At 40.0% G+C, this 17,423-nt stretch overlaps 1 protein-coding gene across 1 annotated transcript; it reads left to right on the plus strand.

The window, feature by feature from the left end:
• Positions 1-490: 490 nt before the first annotated feature.
• On the plus strand, positions 491-15,235 carry gucy1b2 (guanylate cyclase 1, soluble, beta 2; the record flags this gene model as incomplete). The annotated part of the gene is made up of 18 exons (XM_083988309.1): positions 491-558; positions 659-753; positions 2,065-2,225; positions 2,645-2,744; positions 4,246-4,418; positions 4,492-4,588; positions 4,720-4,823; positions 4,925-5,026; positions 5,343-5,436; positions 5,522-5,718; positions 6,632-6,755; positions 7,495-7,643; positions 8,314-8,460; positions 9,817-9,971; positions 10,857-11,035; positions 12,077-12,272; positions 13,426-13,486; positions 15,014-15,235. Exons 1-18 carry the CDS (start codon positions 521-523, stop codon positions 15,233-15,235), a joined length of 2,394 nt encoding a protein of 797 aa, XP_083844435.1. The 5' UTR covers positions 491-520.
• Positions 15,236-17,423: the final 2,188 nt, after the last annotated feature.

Consider the following 17,423-nt stretch of genomic DNA (forward strand, 5'->3'; position numbering starts at 1 on the left):
ACCAATTTTTTGTGTTGTTGGGACTTACTTGAGTGGAGGTATGGGGGTTTTCTACTAGCCAGGTCCAAAAAGTTGTGTATTTCCTTGTGTATTTTTTTTTCAAAGTTATTGATATATCAATATATATATCTGGCAGCAACACAAAAAGATGTGATGTTACAGAGTTTGCCTATATCTGACTGTTGGAATGGTAAAAGTTCTTAACTATTAATTGTTTTTACACATTAGGCTACCCAATGAGGTCTACATTTTGTGTTTTAATGCAATATTCTTTTTCTGTTACAGTTGCAGGTGTATATATCTATTATATTCTTAAGTTTATTTTATAGGATTGGCATTTGGCCATTTCTATGGATGATTAATGAATTTGTTAATTTGCTAATTCTATTTATTTATTTTGTGATTTGCAATGCTAGTTTTGAATTTTGAAATTGGGTTCAATTTTAACATTGGTGACCAGATCAAATGTTTCTGTTCTTCACAGTATGGCTTCATCAACAGCTGCCTTCAGTCTCTGGTGATGGAGAAATTTGGCCAAGAGACCTGGGACAAACTAAGGTTTGTGCAAAGATGTACAAAGTTTACAAAAGTCTATTTGAATGAATAGAAATGTTTTCCAATCCTCCTGTTGAGAACTTTTTTTTTTTTTTGACCACAGCTCTTTACCAGGAGTGCAGGATACCTTCATGACATACACCGTTTATGACGATATCCTTACAATAAGACTGGTGCAGGAGGTCTGCTCAATGCTGGGTAAGATTTCAAACCTCTATGTTCTAGTTAATGGTGGAGAACCACTGATAGTGTTAGGGACAATCTGTTTTTGAGCCATTTTACAATCCAATCAAGGTGTAGAAACATCTTGTAGATCTATGGAAATGGAGGCACTTGAGCCAAATGTATAAAGTCATTCAAGTGTCTTGCAATTTTTTTCTATTTAATATATCTGCAAAACTAAAATACGATTGATTAGAAAAAATTAATGAAAACAATATTCACATGAGGCTGAAACTTAACAAAATGTGAAAATAGTGAATGGGTCTGGATACTTCTTAATCGCTTTTTATTTTATAAGCACTTTGGTCAAAAAAAGATATAGTGACAAATTGTTATAAATCGAGGGAAAACAAGTAGGCAGGACTAAAGTAGGGAATCTAATTGTTATGAAAGCATGTAGGTGTCTGAGGTGTGAGCCTGTATAACCCAGGTGTTAACAATGTCCCTAATGAAATCCACAGGTTACACCCAGTAAAGTCTTGGGCCTCCATCAGATGTGTTGTTTTATCAATGCTGTAATGACTATATATAATTATTTCTCTCTTAGTACAACCAGGAAAGACAAATTAATGAAATTGTTAACATCTGTAAACACCTTTATTTGTTTGTGCTACACATGCTTTAGTATTAAGTATTAGTACAATTATGTTTAGAAAGTTTCATTTTTGCAAATGTTGTCTGAGAGACTGAAAAGTCAGCATGGATGGTTGCTAAAACGATAAAGGTTCCATAATAACAGCTGCTTTCTACGCCAGTGGTTCTCAACGTGGGGTCCTTGAGAGATTTGAAGGGTTTTTTTTTAACCACTTTTTCTAGAATTTTACCACTTTTTTTTTTGAGAACATTTTTACTGTATTTTTAATTTTTCCTTTTTTTTGGATAATTTTTACCACTTCTTCCTAGAAATGTTTAAATGTTTTTGGAGAAATTGGACCACTAAATTTGGTCCAATTTGGTCTACTTTGTGTCAATTTAGGGGTCCTTGACATACAAAAGGTTGAGAACCACTGTTCTACGCCACAATTAAATGATTTATATATACATGACATTTTGTAGGCAACAGTGGAGCCCTGAGCACAACAAGAACTGTTTATTCCACACAAGTCAACAGGTTACTAATCTCTTCCTAAGGGTATGATTATTTACACAGGGCGTGCTTTTGGGAATTGGCTGTAATTGAATGTCTGCTGTAATAACAACACATGCACTAGGAGATCAGGATAATAACTGGTATGGTGCAAGAATATCTATCATTTCAATGACTCTTTTCTTCTTTTTGCGTTGCAGATGTTTCCGCTGAGGTAGTTCTGAAGCTCTTTGGGGAACATTTCTTTATTTTCTGTAAGCAAGCGGGCTATGACACCATGCTGAGGACTCTGGGAGGAGATCTAATTGAATTTATTGGAAATCTGGATGCTCTCCATAGTTACTTGGCCCTGTCGTATCAGGTATTTTATTTGTATTATTTATTAAAGACAAGTTGATATGGTTGACCTTTGCTTTTCATCCAACCTGCTGTCAATTACAAAGAGCCTACCGAGCTTGGACCAATGGGGGGAGGGGAATGGTTGGAACATTACAATCAAGTTATTGGAGTAGTTTTCATATTGATACCTGAAAATAAAACCTAAAGCAGAAGTATTAATATTCTTGTAGATTTGGGGGGGGGTCAAAGGTCATGGTGACTTCACAGAATGCAGTTTTGGCCTCGTACTTCATAACACCTGAAGGGACTTCTTCAAATTTAGTAACAATATTCAGCAAAGATCATATCACAAAGCAAATTTTAGCCATTATTCTAACCTTAAAGAAATGAAGGGGTAATTCTGGTTTTTCATAATGAGATTCACCTATTTTTTTTCCCCAGGAAATGAATGCACCATCTTTCCGAGTGGAGATGACAGATGATGGGAGGATGCTGCTTCACTACTACTCTGACAGGAAGGGCCTGCACCATATTGTACCTGGTATAACTCCATGCTCTTGATACCAACAAATCCGTTTGAACTGTATTGTGTATTGACAAAGTATTGAAAAGGCCAATTGTAAAAGTTAGACGTTGCTCAGTGATCTTTGATTTCCACCAGCTGTCCTGTCCCAATCGTTGGTGACAGTCCAAGCATCAAAACAGAACCTGGAACTCTCCGGTTCATCGGCACTTGACAGATTAGGAAACGCTCATCCACACAAAGAACAGCTGGTTGCTCTGTCAAGCCTGATGAGCATCAGTGGAAAAACAAAGTCATTTATGGATAAGATTTATTTCCACTCATTACAGAAAGAAACCCCAACACATGGGCCTGCTGTAAGAATTGCTTAATCACACACTTAAACGCAATTCAGCAACACCCAAAATACAAAAATACATAAACTCAAACACACAAAATCGAATTTGACAAACTTAAAGGGATACGCCAACATTTTTGTTTCGTGTCTTGCCTCACTCCCGAGTCCATGTCAAGCAGATAGACACCATCCTTTCAACTGTGCGTGCAGTAACAAGGGAGATAGAGCCCGTATCGCCCGTAATTAGCTGGAAGCGTATAGGTAGTGTTAGCCTGCCTCCACCTAAAGTCATCAAAGAAACTCTTCAACAACTCTAATCGGACCGATCTTCATCTCAGAGCTGACAAAACTCTCCGGTAAGGCATCTTGAGCGGTCAAATGCCGGTAACGGGACAAGATCGGTCAAAACTGAGAGTTCAAGCAAAGACGGTTTATTTTGGTTCAAGCTAGCTACATCGAGGGTAGGTTAGCTTCCTATTTCAAAGTAAAAGCACTAATTCTATCGTCATGGTTTTCTGTATGTAAAGGGCAACAGGTGTTTTATTTTGTGAAAGTAACCGGAAGTGCGTTGGTCACAACAGCTAGCTTGAGTAGCGCCAAATTCGTCTGAAAATTGTAAACAGCTGGTATTTAGACAAATTAACGACACACTGCTGATCTAAACGGCTACTTTCTAGCCTAAAAATGTTTGAAATGTTGATAAAGTGATATATTTACAGAGTTTAGAGCTAAAATGAAATCAGCTTCTGACTGCTGATTTCGGCTCAGGTAGGAGGCAGGCTAACACTACCCATACACTTCCAGTGTTTGAGCTAAGCTAATTACAGGCGATACGGCTCTATCTCCCTTGTTACTGCACGCACGGTCGAAAGGATGGTGTTTATCTGCTTGTCATGGACTCGGGAGTGAGGCAAGACATGGAAAAAAAATGTTGGCGTATCACTTTAAATGACAAATACCACATTTGTGTTTAACCTGTTGTGCTTCATCTTTGGTCTTGCCAATGAAGAGGCTTCTGCTGAAGAAAATTGCTCAAATGTAGAGAAAAATGTGCAGAACCACAAACATTGTTGAAATAAACGTTGATTTTTCTCCATGAACAATCATCCAACTCTTCTCTTGCCCTTGAGTTCTCAATGCCTCCTAAATCAATTAAATGCCCTTAACCTCTTTCCCTTGCAGGTATCATGGAGGCGGTCGCCAGAGAGTTCTTTGACAGCGAAGTAACCATGGAGGTTCTCAACCAATCGGAGGAAGATGAGCGGACAGGAAAGAAGGAGCATGTCGTGTTTCTGGTCAAACAGTTCAACCAAGTCCACAAGACTGTAGACCTCTTCAATCCTAGAGAGGTGGGCGTCTGTCCGTGATTGTATTTGTACTGTATATGTTGGACTGTGTATGACATGTGTGTGTTTGTTTGCTCCCCAGAAGGTATTTTGGAAAAGAATGAAGGATAGAAGTTTGTCACTGGCTGGACAGAAGAGTGGCTGGGACCTGATAAGAGCTGTGGTCCTTCCAGAGAAAGGTTCGGCAAGTTTGTTGGATTCCCAACCAGGGGGACTACTTATCTTCAACTATACCTCTGTATAAAATGAGATTATATAACAATAGCTTATCCAACAGTGATTGGATGTGTGTCTTTTGTTTACTTCCCAGGCACCAATCAGTGCACATTCAGACCATGTTACCCAGACAAGCTGTGGATGGAAGAGAAGGTTTTCTGCAATGCCTTTCCCTTCCATATTGTCTTTGATGAAGATGTAAGGCTCAGAGTGTCTCCAAGTCTAGGAATATGTTTTATTAAATTCACTGGCACACTTTTGGATGAACTACCAACTTTTCTCTGTTTCTGATCTCACAGCTGAAGATACGGCAAACGGGGGTGAATGTACAGAAGTTTGTCCCTGGTCTTCAGGACAAAGATGCTACACTGGACCAGTTCTTCACTATTGTGCACCCACAGGTAAAAACATACTTACAAGCTTAATGTGAGTTTGTGTAGATTAAAATTCACTAGCAAGACTGAACTGAGCAGGTTTGGGTGGTCTAAGGTCAAGGCTACGTTGACATTTTGACTTTTTGAATGCAAAATCTCCGTATCACCTTGATGGAGGTATTTTGAGATTTGTTAAAAATGTCCGCTTTGGGCAAACCTATTCAGTTTTGGTAGCTAAAGGTCAAAGGTCAGGGTCTTGGTGACCTTTATTTCAAGAACTTTTCAAGGAAATCGCTGAGACGAACTGACCTTTTGACTTTAAAGCCTTTCTCGCTCTCCTCAGGTGACTTTCACCATTGAAAGCATCCAGAAATTCATCAATAGTCAATTTGTCTTGAAGAGCTACAAAGACCAACATTCCACACTCAAACTAAGAGGTAGAACAGCACTACATACCCACAAGCACTAGAAATAACTGTCATATGTTCATCTGTCACATGTTAATCCGGGTTTTATCTGCAGGTCAGATGTTGTGGATGGACTCTCTCGGCTGTATGTTGTACCTCTGTTCTCCAAAGCTCCGAAGCCTCCAGGAGCTTCAGGACGTCGGCCTTCACCTGGCGGACCTCGCCCAGCACGACGTCACCCGGGACCTGGTGCTCCTCAACCAGCAGCGTCTAGCGGAGATGGAGCTGACCAATCAGCTGGAGAGAAAAAAAGTAAAGCAGCCTTTTAGTTTGTGCTCAGTATTTCAATTGGTTCACTGCCAAAATACACCATAGTTTAAATGTAAAGCCTTTTTATCTTTTATATCTGAATGAATGGTTTAATATTAATTGATTATCACAATATCACATCAAATTATAACCACAACACAGAAAACCAATTGTGCAGATTCTCACTGGCGTCCAGAAGAGGGCAGCAAACACCTACCTAATCTAAATACACTGTTAGACTTGTTTCCATAAGGACATGCAATAAACTGTCCAGTCATTGGTTTACATTTAGTTGTATGTAATGGACGAACTGGTCACTGGCTTGTTTAGGGAGAAGGATGAGCTAATGCTAATAGGTTTCTGCAAGGTATAGCTAGAATTGCTTATAAGTGTCCATACAACCGTATGAAAGCAAATTGTGTGTTCCGTGATAAGAGTACACACTCTCTGAAATAGACTTCAACTATTCTACCTCTTTGACTCAACTAAGTGCTTCCATATCTTTCATCTCTCTTTATTTCTTTGCAAGTGCTCACTTCACTAAGACGCAGGGACTCTATAAACAACTTTTTAAAAAACATGGCTCTTTCTAGTTTTATGTGATGTGATGTTTTTCTGAATGACATGAAACAGGGGACAAGTTGTTTGGTAGAAACTAGTTCACTGTGAAGTCTGATGAGTAACAGGTCAGTCCTTTTGAAAGGCTTTGAAGTCGCTCTCTATGGCCCAGTTTGGAAAGCTTTCTTTTCCCCCTACTTCACTTGATGTTTGAATCTCGATAGTATGTGCAAGGTGTTTTAACGGTGAGACAGCAGTTATTTCTATGGTGTGTGTGTGTGTGTGTGTGTGTGTGTGTGTGTGTGTGTGTGTGTGTGTGTGTGTGTGTGTGTGTGTGTGTGTGTGTTCACGCACACAGGAGGAACTTAGAATCCTGTCAAGGCACCTGGAGGCTGAAAAACAGAAGACAGAAACTCTGCTGTACGCCATGCTTCCACGCCACATCGCTAATCAGCTTAAAGATGGAAAGAGTGTAGATGCAGGTCAGTCAGTCAGTCAGTGTCTTTATTATATTTATATTTATTAGGTTTCTTATCTTGATCATTTATTTTTTTCTTTCCTTCCTATGAATATAGGCTGAATTGATATATATTTGAATGTCTATGTCAATGTCATTGAATCAGGTAAGCCACACATACAGTGTTCAAGTGTCTGTTTTTGTTTAATTTCAATTTTAAGTCAATAATCCCTATTTCTATGTACGACGGAGTATTAGGACCACATTGAGAAAAAAAAACACAAACTTTGAGAATGAAGTCATAAATTTACGAGAATAAATTCATAAATTTACGAGAATAAAGTCATACATTTACGAGAATAAAGTCATACATTTCCTACGAGAAAAAAAGTCATAACATTACGAGAATAAAGTTGTACATTTCCTACAAGAAAAAAAGTCATAACATTACGAGAATAAAGTCGTACATTTACGAGAATAAAGTTGTACATTTCCTATGAGAAAAAAAGCCAATAAACACAAGTTTGTGATTTTTTTATTTGTCAATGGGGCCCTAATACTCATCATATCTAAGACTGTTATATATTGTGTTTGTTCTCAATTTAAAACACCAATAAACTGGGCATTGAATAAAAAGCTGAAATCACAATTGAATCCAATATATAAATGAATATTTCCTGTTTCTATTTCCCATGGTCAGAAAAAAACATATGTAAAAACATATTGTATCTTAACCGTATCTATTTGATATCTGTCTTCTTCAGGGGAGTTTGAGGTGTGCACCATTTTGTTCAGCGATGTTGTCACCTTCACTAACATCTGCGCCGCCTGTGAGCCCATCCACATCGTCCACATGCTCAACTCCATGTACTCCAAGTTCGACAGACTCACCAACATACATGACATCTACAAGGTACTATCTCTGCCTGCTGTCAGCTCCACAGGAGGGTTAGAGTACGTTGGTGTTGGAGATGAATATTTATAGACGCACTTGCTAAAGGTCAGTCATGTTGAAACAAGGAAGATATTGTGTACTGTGTGAGGATAAAATGCATTATTGTACTGGATGAGACTATAAAAGAAGCTGTGGTTTAACTCAAAGTAACTTCCTGAACGTGACATTCATTTAATTGCATATAAACGCGTGAGGAGATAAAATGTCTCTTCATTATTTATCAGTCTGTTCAAGGATGGAGCCCTAACTTCAACAAGTTGGTGTTTGTTTGCCTACTTAGTACGCCGGCCCTTAGAGCTAAACGCACTACAACTTCAGAAAACATCATCAATTCAACAACACATACGCTGGGAAATCAAACAACACAATAGAAGTGTTTCCAGGGGACACTAAAAAGTGATGAACCTGGCTGGGACTTGTTGTTCAGCGCCCGGCTGCAACTTTTGAAGTTGAAAGCATCGAACATCAAGCGTATCCCAACAGGTTCATCACTTTGTTCTTTTAAAGTTACTTTTTAACCTTGATTTGTCTGTGTTTTGAGCCTTCAGGGTTGTCATCCGTAGATTATAAGATGTGTGCAGAAAAATATTCCTACATAATCAAATATTTTTCCATTGGTTACATAAAGGTGGAGACAATTGGAGATGCTTACATGGTGGTGGGTGGAGTCCCAGTCCCAACAGAAACTCACGCTCACAGAGTTGCGAATTTTGCTCTTGGTATGAGGATAGCTGCCAAAGAGGTGACCAACCCTGTAACAGGAAAACCCATACAGGTGAAGACTTTTAGTTTCTCATCTGACCAAAATGGGCCTTAAAGGAGAATTCTGGTCATTTTTGGCCCCTAAATTGTTGTCCTGATGGTCACCCAACTCCGGTTTGCCTGCATCAATTTTAGTCGCTTTTTTTGCTCCCCCCCAACACTGGGTGACCATCAGGACAACAATTTAGGGGTCAAAAATGACCGGAATTCACCTTTAATGGTTGTGTTCTAAGGCCTCATTGTCATCCATCCATTGTCTGTTTCACTTATCATGGTTGTAGGAAAGGCTAGAACCAATCCCAGGTGACGAAGCAATAGCACACCTATGGGCACTTTGGAATCCCCAATCAATCGTGGAATAAAGTTGTTCCCTGTACCATGGCTGGCCCAAAAAGTTTGCTCTGCAGATATTCTGACTTTGGAATTTGGAAGTCAATTTATGGAAGGAAAGGAACAGTTGGTGCCTAACAGGCCAGAAAAAAAACTGACGCATACCCTCCTCCTACCACAGCAGTGATTACCTCCTATTTAGAATGGTAGTTCCAGTACCACCAACCCTAATGACCCTTTAAGCCCCTAAACAAGAAGCAAAGGCCTCGGGGGACATCATTTAGGACTTGGGTTTATGTCGCACTGCTGTCGTCTTGTATTCTTGCTTACATGCTTACATGGTGGTGGGTAGAGTCCCAGTCCCGACAGATACTCACATTCACAGAGCTGCGAATTTCGCTCTTGGTATGAGGATAGCAGCCAAAGAGGTGACCAACCCTGTAACAGGAAAACCCGTACAGGTGAGGACTTTTAGTTTCTCATCTGACCAAAATGGGCCTTAATGGTTGTGTTCTAAGGACTCATTGTCATCCATCAATTGTCTTTTTCACTTATCATGATTGTAGGAAAGGCTAGAACCAATCCCAGTTGACTTAGGGCAAAGGCGGGAACACCCTGGACAGGTCGCCATATATCACGAGGCAATAGCACACCTATGGGCACTTTGGAATCCCCAATCAATCGTGGGATAAAGTTGTTCCCTGTACCATGGCTGGCCCAAAAAGTTTGCTCTGCAGATATTCTGAATTCTGAATTTGGAAGTCAATTTTTGGAAGGAAAGGAACAGTTGGTGCCTAACAGGCCAGAAAAAAAACCTGACTCATACCCTCCTCCTACCACAGCAGTGATTACCTCCTATTTAGAATGGTAGTTCCTGTACCACCAACTCTAATGAGCCTCTGCACCCCTTAAGCCCCTAAACAAGAAGCAAAGGCCTCAGGGGACATCATTTAGGACTTGGGTTTATGTCGCACTGCTGTCGTCTTGTATTCCAGTAAGTATATATATGCCAACATTGCGTTATGTGTGTGTATTTTAGATCCGTGTGGGTCTCCACACAGGCCCAGTGTTAGCTGGGGTGGTCGGGGAGAAGATGCCTCGATACTGCCTGTTTGGAGACACGGTAAACACCGCCTCCAGGATGGAGAGCCACGGACTACCCAATCACATTCACCTCAGCACCTCCACATACAGGTGTGTGTATTACCGAACTTTTGAGACCTTTAGCAGTTAATTATTCAGGACTAATGATGCACTGATGCAAACTGAAGTTGCCTTAACTAACAACCACTACTGTCATGCCATAATTCGGGGAGGGTTTCAAACCTCGAGCTGTTGGTTCTTCAGCAGACTTTGTGTTAATTGTGGTTGGAAATGTCACTTTGTTGACAAAACCACACTGGCATCTGTTCCCCTGTGGTTTTAGAAACTCTTCCTGGTCTAATTTATGCTTTAAACCCCAAACTTTCTCACTTTATTTTGTTGACAGAGAGTCTCTGAGTCCTCTTGGAGCTAGAAAACTACAACCTGTATCACTTTTCACAAGCACTGAGACAGTTCTGCTGCTTTTGATTCAGAGGACAGACGGGAGTAATTTCCTCAATCTGAACCATGATGCATAATTAATAACATGTTGAATAAAACACCACACTGTACCAGGAAATTATCGTAAAAGTTTAAAGCCTCATTGTTGATGGTTTCATGCTTTTACATCCATGATGGAGGCCTCGAGAGCAGGGGTTTAAATATCCCCCGTCAGTTGTTTATGGTGTTTTAATTATTTAGACACAAGCTCCAGATTTAACTAAGGGCAATATTTTTATTGGAAAATATAAATCATACATATGTATCCACAGCAGCTGCCCTACTGACAATAGAGTCCACACACTAAAAACAGTTGGATTAAAAAAAAAAGATGGTTCAAATAAGGACAACTCCCTTTTTTGGGTTAATTTTAACCCAACAGGTTGGGTTATTCTTTTTGACCCAACTTTTGGGTTGAATATCCAATATTCAATATTCTTCTATCTCCCGGTGTACCCTGCCCTCCACTTCCCCACTCCCACCTCCTGTCCTTAGTGAGCTAAAGGATTCAGGGTTCAACATCCAACCGCGTGGGCAGATTGAGGTGAAGGGTAAAGGCCAGATGACCACTTACTTCCTGCTGGGGAACCCGGCGGCATCAGAAGACAGCATCATGGGCCGAGACGGAGGACAGAGTCTTTACAGGGACGACTTTGATCACCCAGAAAAAACAGGTAAAGAAGAAACGGTAGAAAATAGAAATTGTTTTAAACACATGTGATGGATGATATAATATGTAAACATGAATATTTAAGCCTGACCTTTGAAACAAGGAGTTAAAACATGCTCACCAAACCTACAGAGGCTGTAACCTTCCTTCTGTAACCAAACTTACCCTTTCTGTGGGGCAGGAACACAGTAGGGTAGTTATATAGGGCAGTGATATGATGTATCAAGGAATAAGTAAACAGCTGTGTACAGTTCTGTTCTACTTTAATATTCTCTTTGAAAACCCCGGTGAATTGGTGAGAACTATGACCACCAACGTTTAAACTCTAGAAACCCTTGCCTGGAAGGACCCTAAACTGGACTAACCCTAATCTCTAGAGGCCCCACCCCTAATTTACCCTAAACTGTACTGACCTTAAACTCTAGAGAGACCCTAACCTGGACAGAATCTAAACTGGACAAACCCTAAACTCTAGAAACTCCAAGCTGGACGGACCCTAACCTGGACTACCCCTAACTCTAGAAACCCTTACCTGGACTGGACTAACCCTAAACTCTGAAGACATTAACCCTCATGTTGTGTAGATTTCATGTTGAACAATTTTGTGTTCCCGGTCAAAAATAACCGTTAAATAAAATCGTAATAATAAATATTATTTCTTAATCAACTTAAGTTCTTGTGAACATACAGGTTTTTTATTTCTATCTGTTATTTATGGCCTGTATGCCTCATTCATCTGAGCTAATGGCATCTGACAAATGAGGATGTACTTGAGCTCAGTTTTTTACACTAATTGTAATTCCCCCATTCATTCTAATGGCTGTTTTTTTTTTTCTTCTTTTGACCGGCACAACAAGAGTGTACAAAAGTTGAATAAAAAGCACAAAGTTGTAGCCTATGCAAATAATTATAATTCATTGTGTCTGTTGAAATCCTCTTTGTAGACAAAGTCATGGAATCTTAGGTTTTTTCAGAGGTAAAAGTCCTAACCTGGTCAAACCCCTCACCAGCAATTACACTAACCTCGACTAAATCTTTCATTTAGAGTCGGACAGAGAGCCTGATGTGAAAACTGAACCTGATGTGAGACTGGACCCTGAACACAGAGACACATCCTCAGATGGAGTTCCCGCCCCGGATCCTTCCCGTTTTCACTCCCTCACCCCTTTTGCCTGGGACATCACCCCCCCACATGAGACCCAGAACCACAACACACCTTTAAACAACGAAAATAGCAAACTGTGTGTCTTACTGTGACTGAGGAACCCTTCAGCCTCCCACAACTCACTGTGGTTTAACCAGGTGAGAAATCAACACACAGGAATTCACTTCAATAGCCTACAGCTAAACAAAGAGTGAGGGAAAATAATATAATATCATTATTGAGCCTAAATATATATGCAAGAGGATAAACATACATTTGAGTACATATATTTTAGTTTCAGCATTGGTTAATTGAGAAATAACAGTGTGTGGTTTGTTCTGTCTCAATAAAGTGTATCACCAGTTTGCTTGCTAATTAGTGTGAATGTAACAGTTAATTGAAAAATTAAACAAAAACACAGTACAGGGTCACCGCTGAAAGCTCTGCCCAATAGACCGAATCTTCTTGTTGTTTACAACTACTTCTGAGTAGAAAACCAGCACATAATTTGAATTAGAACAATAGTAACGAACGAGAGTTTAGACGTTTTTCAGGCCCTATCACCGTTTAGACAAAGCTGAAATGATTGTAGAAACATTACTATTTCTGTGTGTTGTGTTGGTATGTGTTGTATTTATTCAGTTTGGGGGAATCACAGTGTCTAGAAAGCATCAGTGGCTAAGCTAACAGGGACAGCTAACAGCAGTAGCTAAGCTAACACCAGGATGTCAGCTGTTAAAACCCTCCCGTTGTGGGACACGACATGAAACTACTCCAGTTAGCTCAGTCATGTTGTAACTAAGATATCCGCTGGAAAAAAATATTTTTTCATGGAGCGTTTATTGAGTCACTGAGTTATTAAAGTTAAACAGGTAGCTAACCGTTAGCCCGGCTAATCTATGATAACCATGACTAATTACAAAAATGTGCACACATAAATAGTAATGTTTGTCCAATCATTGGTTTTATAAACTTTACAAACATCAGATTAGTCTAAACGGTGATATAGTGACATGAAAAATGACATTTATATAGCAAAACTCTCGTCTGTCACTATTGTTGTCATGCTGGTCAAGTAGTTGTAAACAACAAGGAGATTCGTTCTATAATTTATCATTTCAAATGTTAAGATAAAATCCAGTTGTGATGTCTCTCTCTGTTTTATATCTCAAATCTGATCTGTGTTGTTGTTCAGTAACTTTAACCTAAACCCTCTTTAAGCGATAGTAGCATCATCCGTTGTGTGTCAGACTCACACCTCATGAGCTCGGCAGCCCCGCTGACAACGAGGGCCAGAGGCTGATAGACACAGTGCTGCTTTATTAGCGTGCAATTTTAGAAATGACTTAAAATGGCCCATAAGCACATGACTAATGCGAGTGTGCGCACACACATGCGCGCGCGAAAAAGCACATGCTCTTCACTCTAGTGGGTTGTGTAAGAAGATAATGGCTGAGCCAAAACCAGCCCACTTCAGCCCGTAATGACACACGGTGTGTGTTTGTGTGGCAGAGGTGAGGTGAGATTTCTTATGTAAGCTTGTCGGCTCCAACACAAACACACCGCTCTATTCTGCAGGTAAACACTGCAATGTGTGTGTATCATATTATAAATATATATACATAAACGGGTCAGATAGCATGTCTCTATGTCTTTTTTCTCTTTTGAACAGTGGAAAAAACTGCCCGAGATAGGTGTATGATTCAAAGACTTATTTAATCTCTCAATTACTCATTGGTGTATTGCTAAACACAATGGCACCGAGGTTCATGTATTTATTCTATTCTATTATCTATAGATCTATAGTGAATTAAGGGGAGACACAGGTGAATAGGGTAAAAAAAAAAAAGTTTAACTAACAGATATCACCATGAAACTTCCCAAGTTTATCACTTACATTAAGACAAATATTTTTTGTATTACAAGTTTTGTCCAGTTTTATGTTTAAATATGTAAATGAGGCAATATCTAATGAAATATGTGCTAATTTGCATACATTTCCAGAACTGAAATCTGAACAATGGATAAAGCCACTTTCAAAATTCTTGCTTTATTTTGTTGACATATTAGAGTCAGAAGTTTTTACGGAGGGGATTTTGGATATCTCTTTTTATCACTCTGTAAATGAGAAAATACTGTCACCAGCCCTAAAAATTCAAATTTTGCCCTGTTTTTAGGAACAAAACATTGTATAAATCAGGATTTGAATAATATATTAACAATCCCCTCTGGAAAAACTTTCAGAATATAGACAGGAATAAAATTGGAAGGTTTGGTGTCTGTTAAGTGCTGCTGAAGTAGGTGCTACTGTAACTTTTGGCGAATTTAGGATAAATTTACAGACAAAAGAGACAGAATGAAGTAAAATAACCACCTTAATGTGGTTTTTATACCATTTTTTGTGAAAGAATACATATTAAGGAAGAAAAATAGCCCAAAATCTCAAAATTGATCATGAAAAAACGGTTTTTGCCTGTAGTGTCTCACCTGCACAAATCACAATATTAGAAATATCTGGTGTTATAGGATGAGGGGTGTGAATAAATTATGATAATGAGCTCTGTAATTGTGGCATGTTGCTTCTAAGTTATGTTGGGCCCGTCGGATCCTAGACAGGCCAGTGGGTGTTAAATGGGTAAAACTAAAAGAATTCTTAATTTCTGAAACTTAAAGATGACAGAATGTTCAGCTTCAAAGTTTGAGTTCCTCATAGAAATTCAGTGGAATCAGAGTCAAATATTTGCCTTTGAAGTGTAGAGGGGTAAAAGAAAAAAGAAAAACGAAGGAAAGTCCAGATATTTGTGCGATCCTGCCCAGTTCAGACCTCCACCTCTCCAGACTCCCTTCAACACCTCGCTGCAGATCACCGTGTCACGTACAAACATCATCGTCCACGGAGGCTCCTGTCTGACCTCGTCTGTCAACCTGTCCATCACCACTGTAAACAATCCTCCATGTAACACCACCTCCACCTTCAACCCATCTGTCATTCCTGCACCAGTCTTGCACTTCCACTCTAGTGATGTCAGGATAACAGAGTTCTGGTGCCAACGCCAATGACATTTGAAGAAATTCCTTCAAGCCTTCACCAAACGGCGGAAATTCGGTTTTGTGAGGTGACTGTGACCATGATCTTTCACCCTTGACCACCAAACTTTGGTCATTTTGGCAGTAAGTCCATGTTAAAGTGATACGACAACATTTTTTTTTCATGTCTTGCCTCACTCCCGAGTCCATGACCAGCAGATAGACACCATCCTTTCGACTGTGCGTGCAGTAACAAGGGAGATAGAGCCGTATCGCCCGTAATTAGCTTAGCTCAAACACTGGAAGTGTATAGGTAGTGTTAGCCTGCCTCCCACCTGAGCCGAAATCAGCAGTCAGAAGCTGATTTCATTTTAGCTCTAAACTCTGTAAATATATCACTTTATCAACATTTCAAACATGTTTAGGTGAGAAAGTAGCCGTTTAGATCAGCAGTGTGTCGTTAATTTGTCTAAATACCAGCTGTTTACAATTTTGTTTGGACGAATTCGGCGCTACTCAAGCTAGCCGTTGTGACCAACGCACTTCCGGTTACTTTCACAAAATAAAACACCCGTTGCCCTTTACATACAGAAAACCATGACGATAGAATTTGTGCTTTTACTTTGAAATAGGAAGCTAACCTACCCTCGATGTAGCTAGCTTGAACCAAAATAAACCGTCTTTGCTTGAACCCTCCGTTTTGACCGATCTGGTCCCGTTAGCGGCATTTGACCGCTCAAGATGCCTTACCGGAGAGTTTTGTCAGCTCTGAGACGAAGATCGGTCCGTTTAGAGTTGCTGAAGAGTTTCTCTGATGACTTTAGGTGGAGGCAGGCTAACACTACCCATACACTTCCAGTGTTTGAGCTAAGCTAATTACGGGCGATACAGCTCTATCTCCCTTGTTACTGCACGCACAGTCGAAAGGATGGTGTCTATCTGCTGGTCATGGACTCGGGAGTGAGGCAAGACACGAAAAAAAAATGTTGGCGTATCCCTTTAAGGTTTTCCTGAGAAATTATCTTCAAGGATCAAAAACCTATAGGTCTAACAAAAGAAGACCGCACATAAAGAAACATTCATCAACCTGGACGTCACTGAGTCCGGTGAATATCCCGAGCGCTTTAACACTCCACTACTCAGCTGAAGAGTGTGACTAGTTTGTGCGGAGATGGTATAAATAGCATTTTTGTGTATTTGTGAACATGAACTGATGTGAAAGCCTCTCCTCCCACCTCACTCTCTTCTCTGCTGCTCTTCTACTCCTTCTTTCCTAACAGGATTAATTGACACTTTAGTGGAGTGACAGTGACAGGAAGCTAAAGTGTAAATATCAGTATCAGAAAAGAGACAGAATAGATAGAGACCGTAATAATTGTTGTAATTATGAGTTGTGTCTTGTTTCTGAGGTTGTCAAGTGATTAAATTGATGGTTGAAGAGCCAGAGAAGAACCCATTAAGTGCTTCTAATCTAGTTAAAGGAGTAGGTCCATGGATTTTTCATCTCTTCCTTGGCGTTCATTGGTGAGACAGGGCATTTTTTCAACATTTTGGTGCCGCAAGTGCCACAAGAATTAAGAGAGAGGGGGTTAGGGAGTTGCCTTTTTCTCTGGTAATCCAGTTTTGGACCAAACAGCTGTCCTTAAAGGGATAGATCAACATTTTGGCAAATTGGCCCATTGCCATAATCGCTATAGTCATAGCAGTAGATTTGTTACCTTTATTTGTCGGTGCGAGATATTATTAGAATGGCTGAGCAGAGCCGTGAGCTGCTCAGAGCTACGCTACGGAGGCTAATGGGATTTCTTGGTTTCCCTCATCAAACTCATCAAATACACAATCCAACAACTCCAAAATGCTCTGGTGGACAAGTTGTGACCTGCACATTCACCACGCTATGAGATAATAACACAACGTTACCAGACAGAGTTGTTTTAGAGGGAAATACAGAGACTACTTGATGAAAAACTGTCCCTGAAGGCAACGTGCATCAGCGGTTTTGCATGAATTTCCCTCTAAAACAACTCTGTGTGGTAACGTTGTGTTATTATCTCATAGCGTGGTGAATGTGCAGCTCACAACTTGTCCACCAGAGCGTTGTGGAGTTGTTGGATTGTGTATTTGATGAGTTTGATGAGGGAAACCAAGAAATCCCATAATGAGCCTCCGTAGCGTAGCTCTGAGCAGCTCACGGCTCTGCTCCGCCGTTCTAAAAACAGCT

Source organism: Trachurus trachurus (assembly GCF_905171665.1).
Source record: "Trachurus trachurus genome assembly, chromosome: 2".
NCBI classification, from domain to species: domain Eukaryota; kingdom Metazoa; phylum Chordata; class Actinopteri; order Carangiformes; family Carangidae; genus Trachurus; species Trachurus trachurus.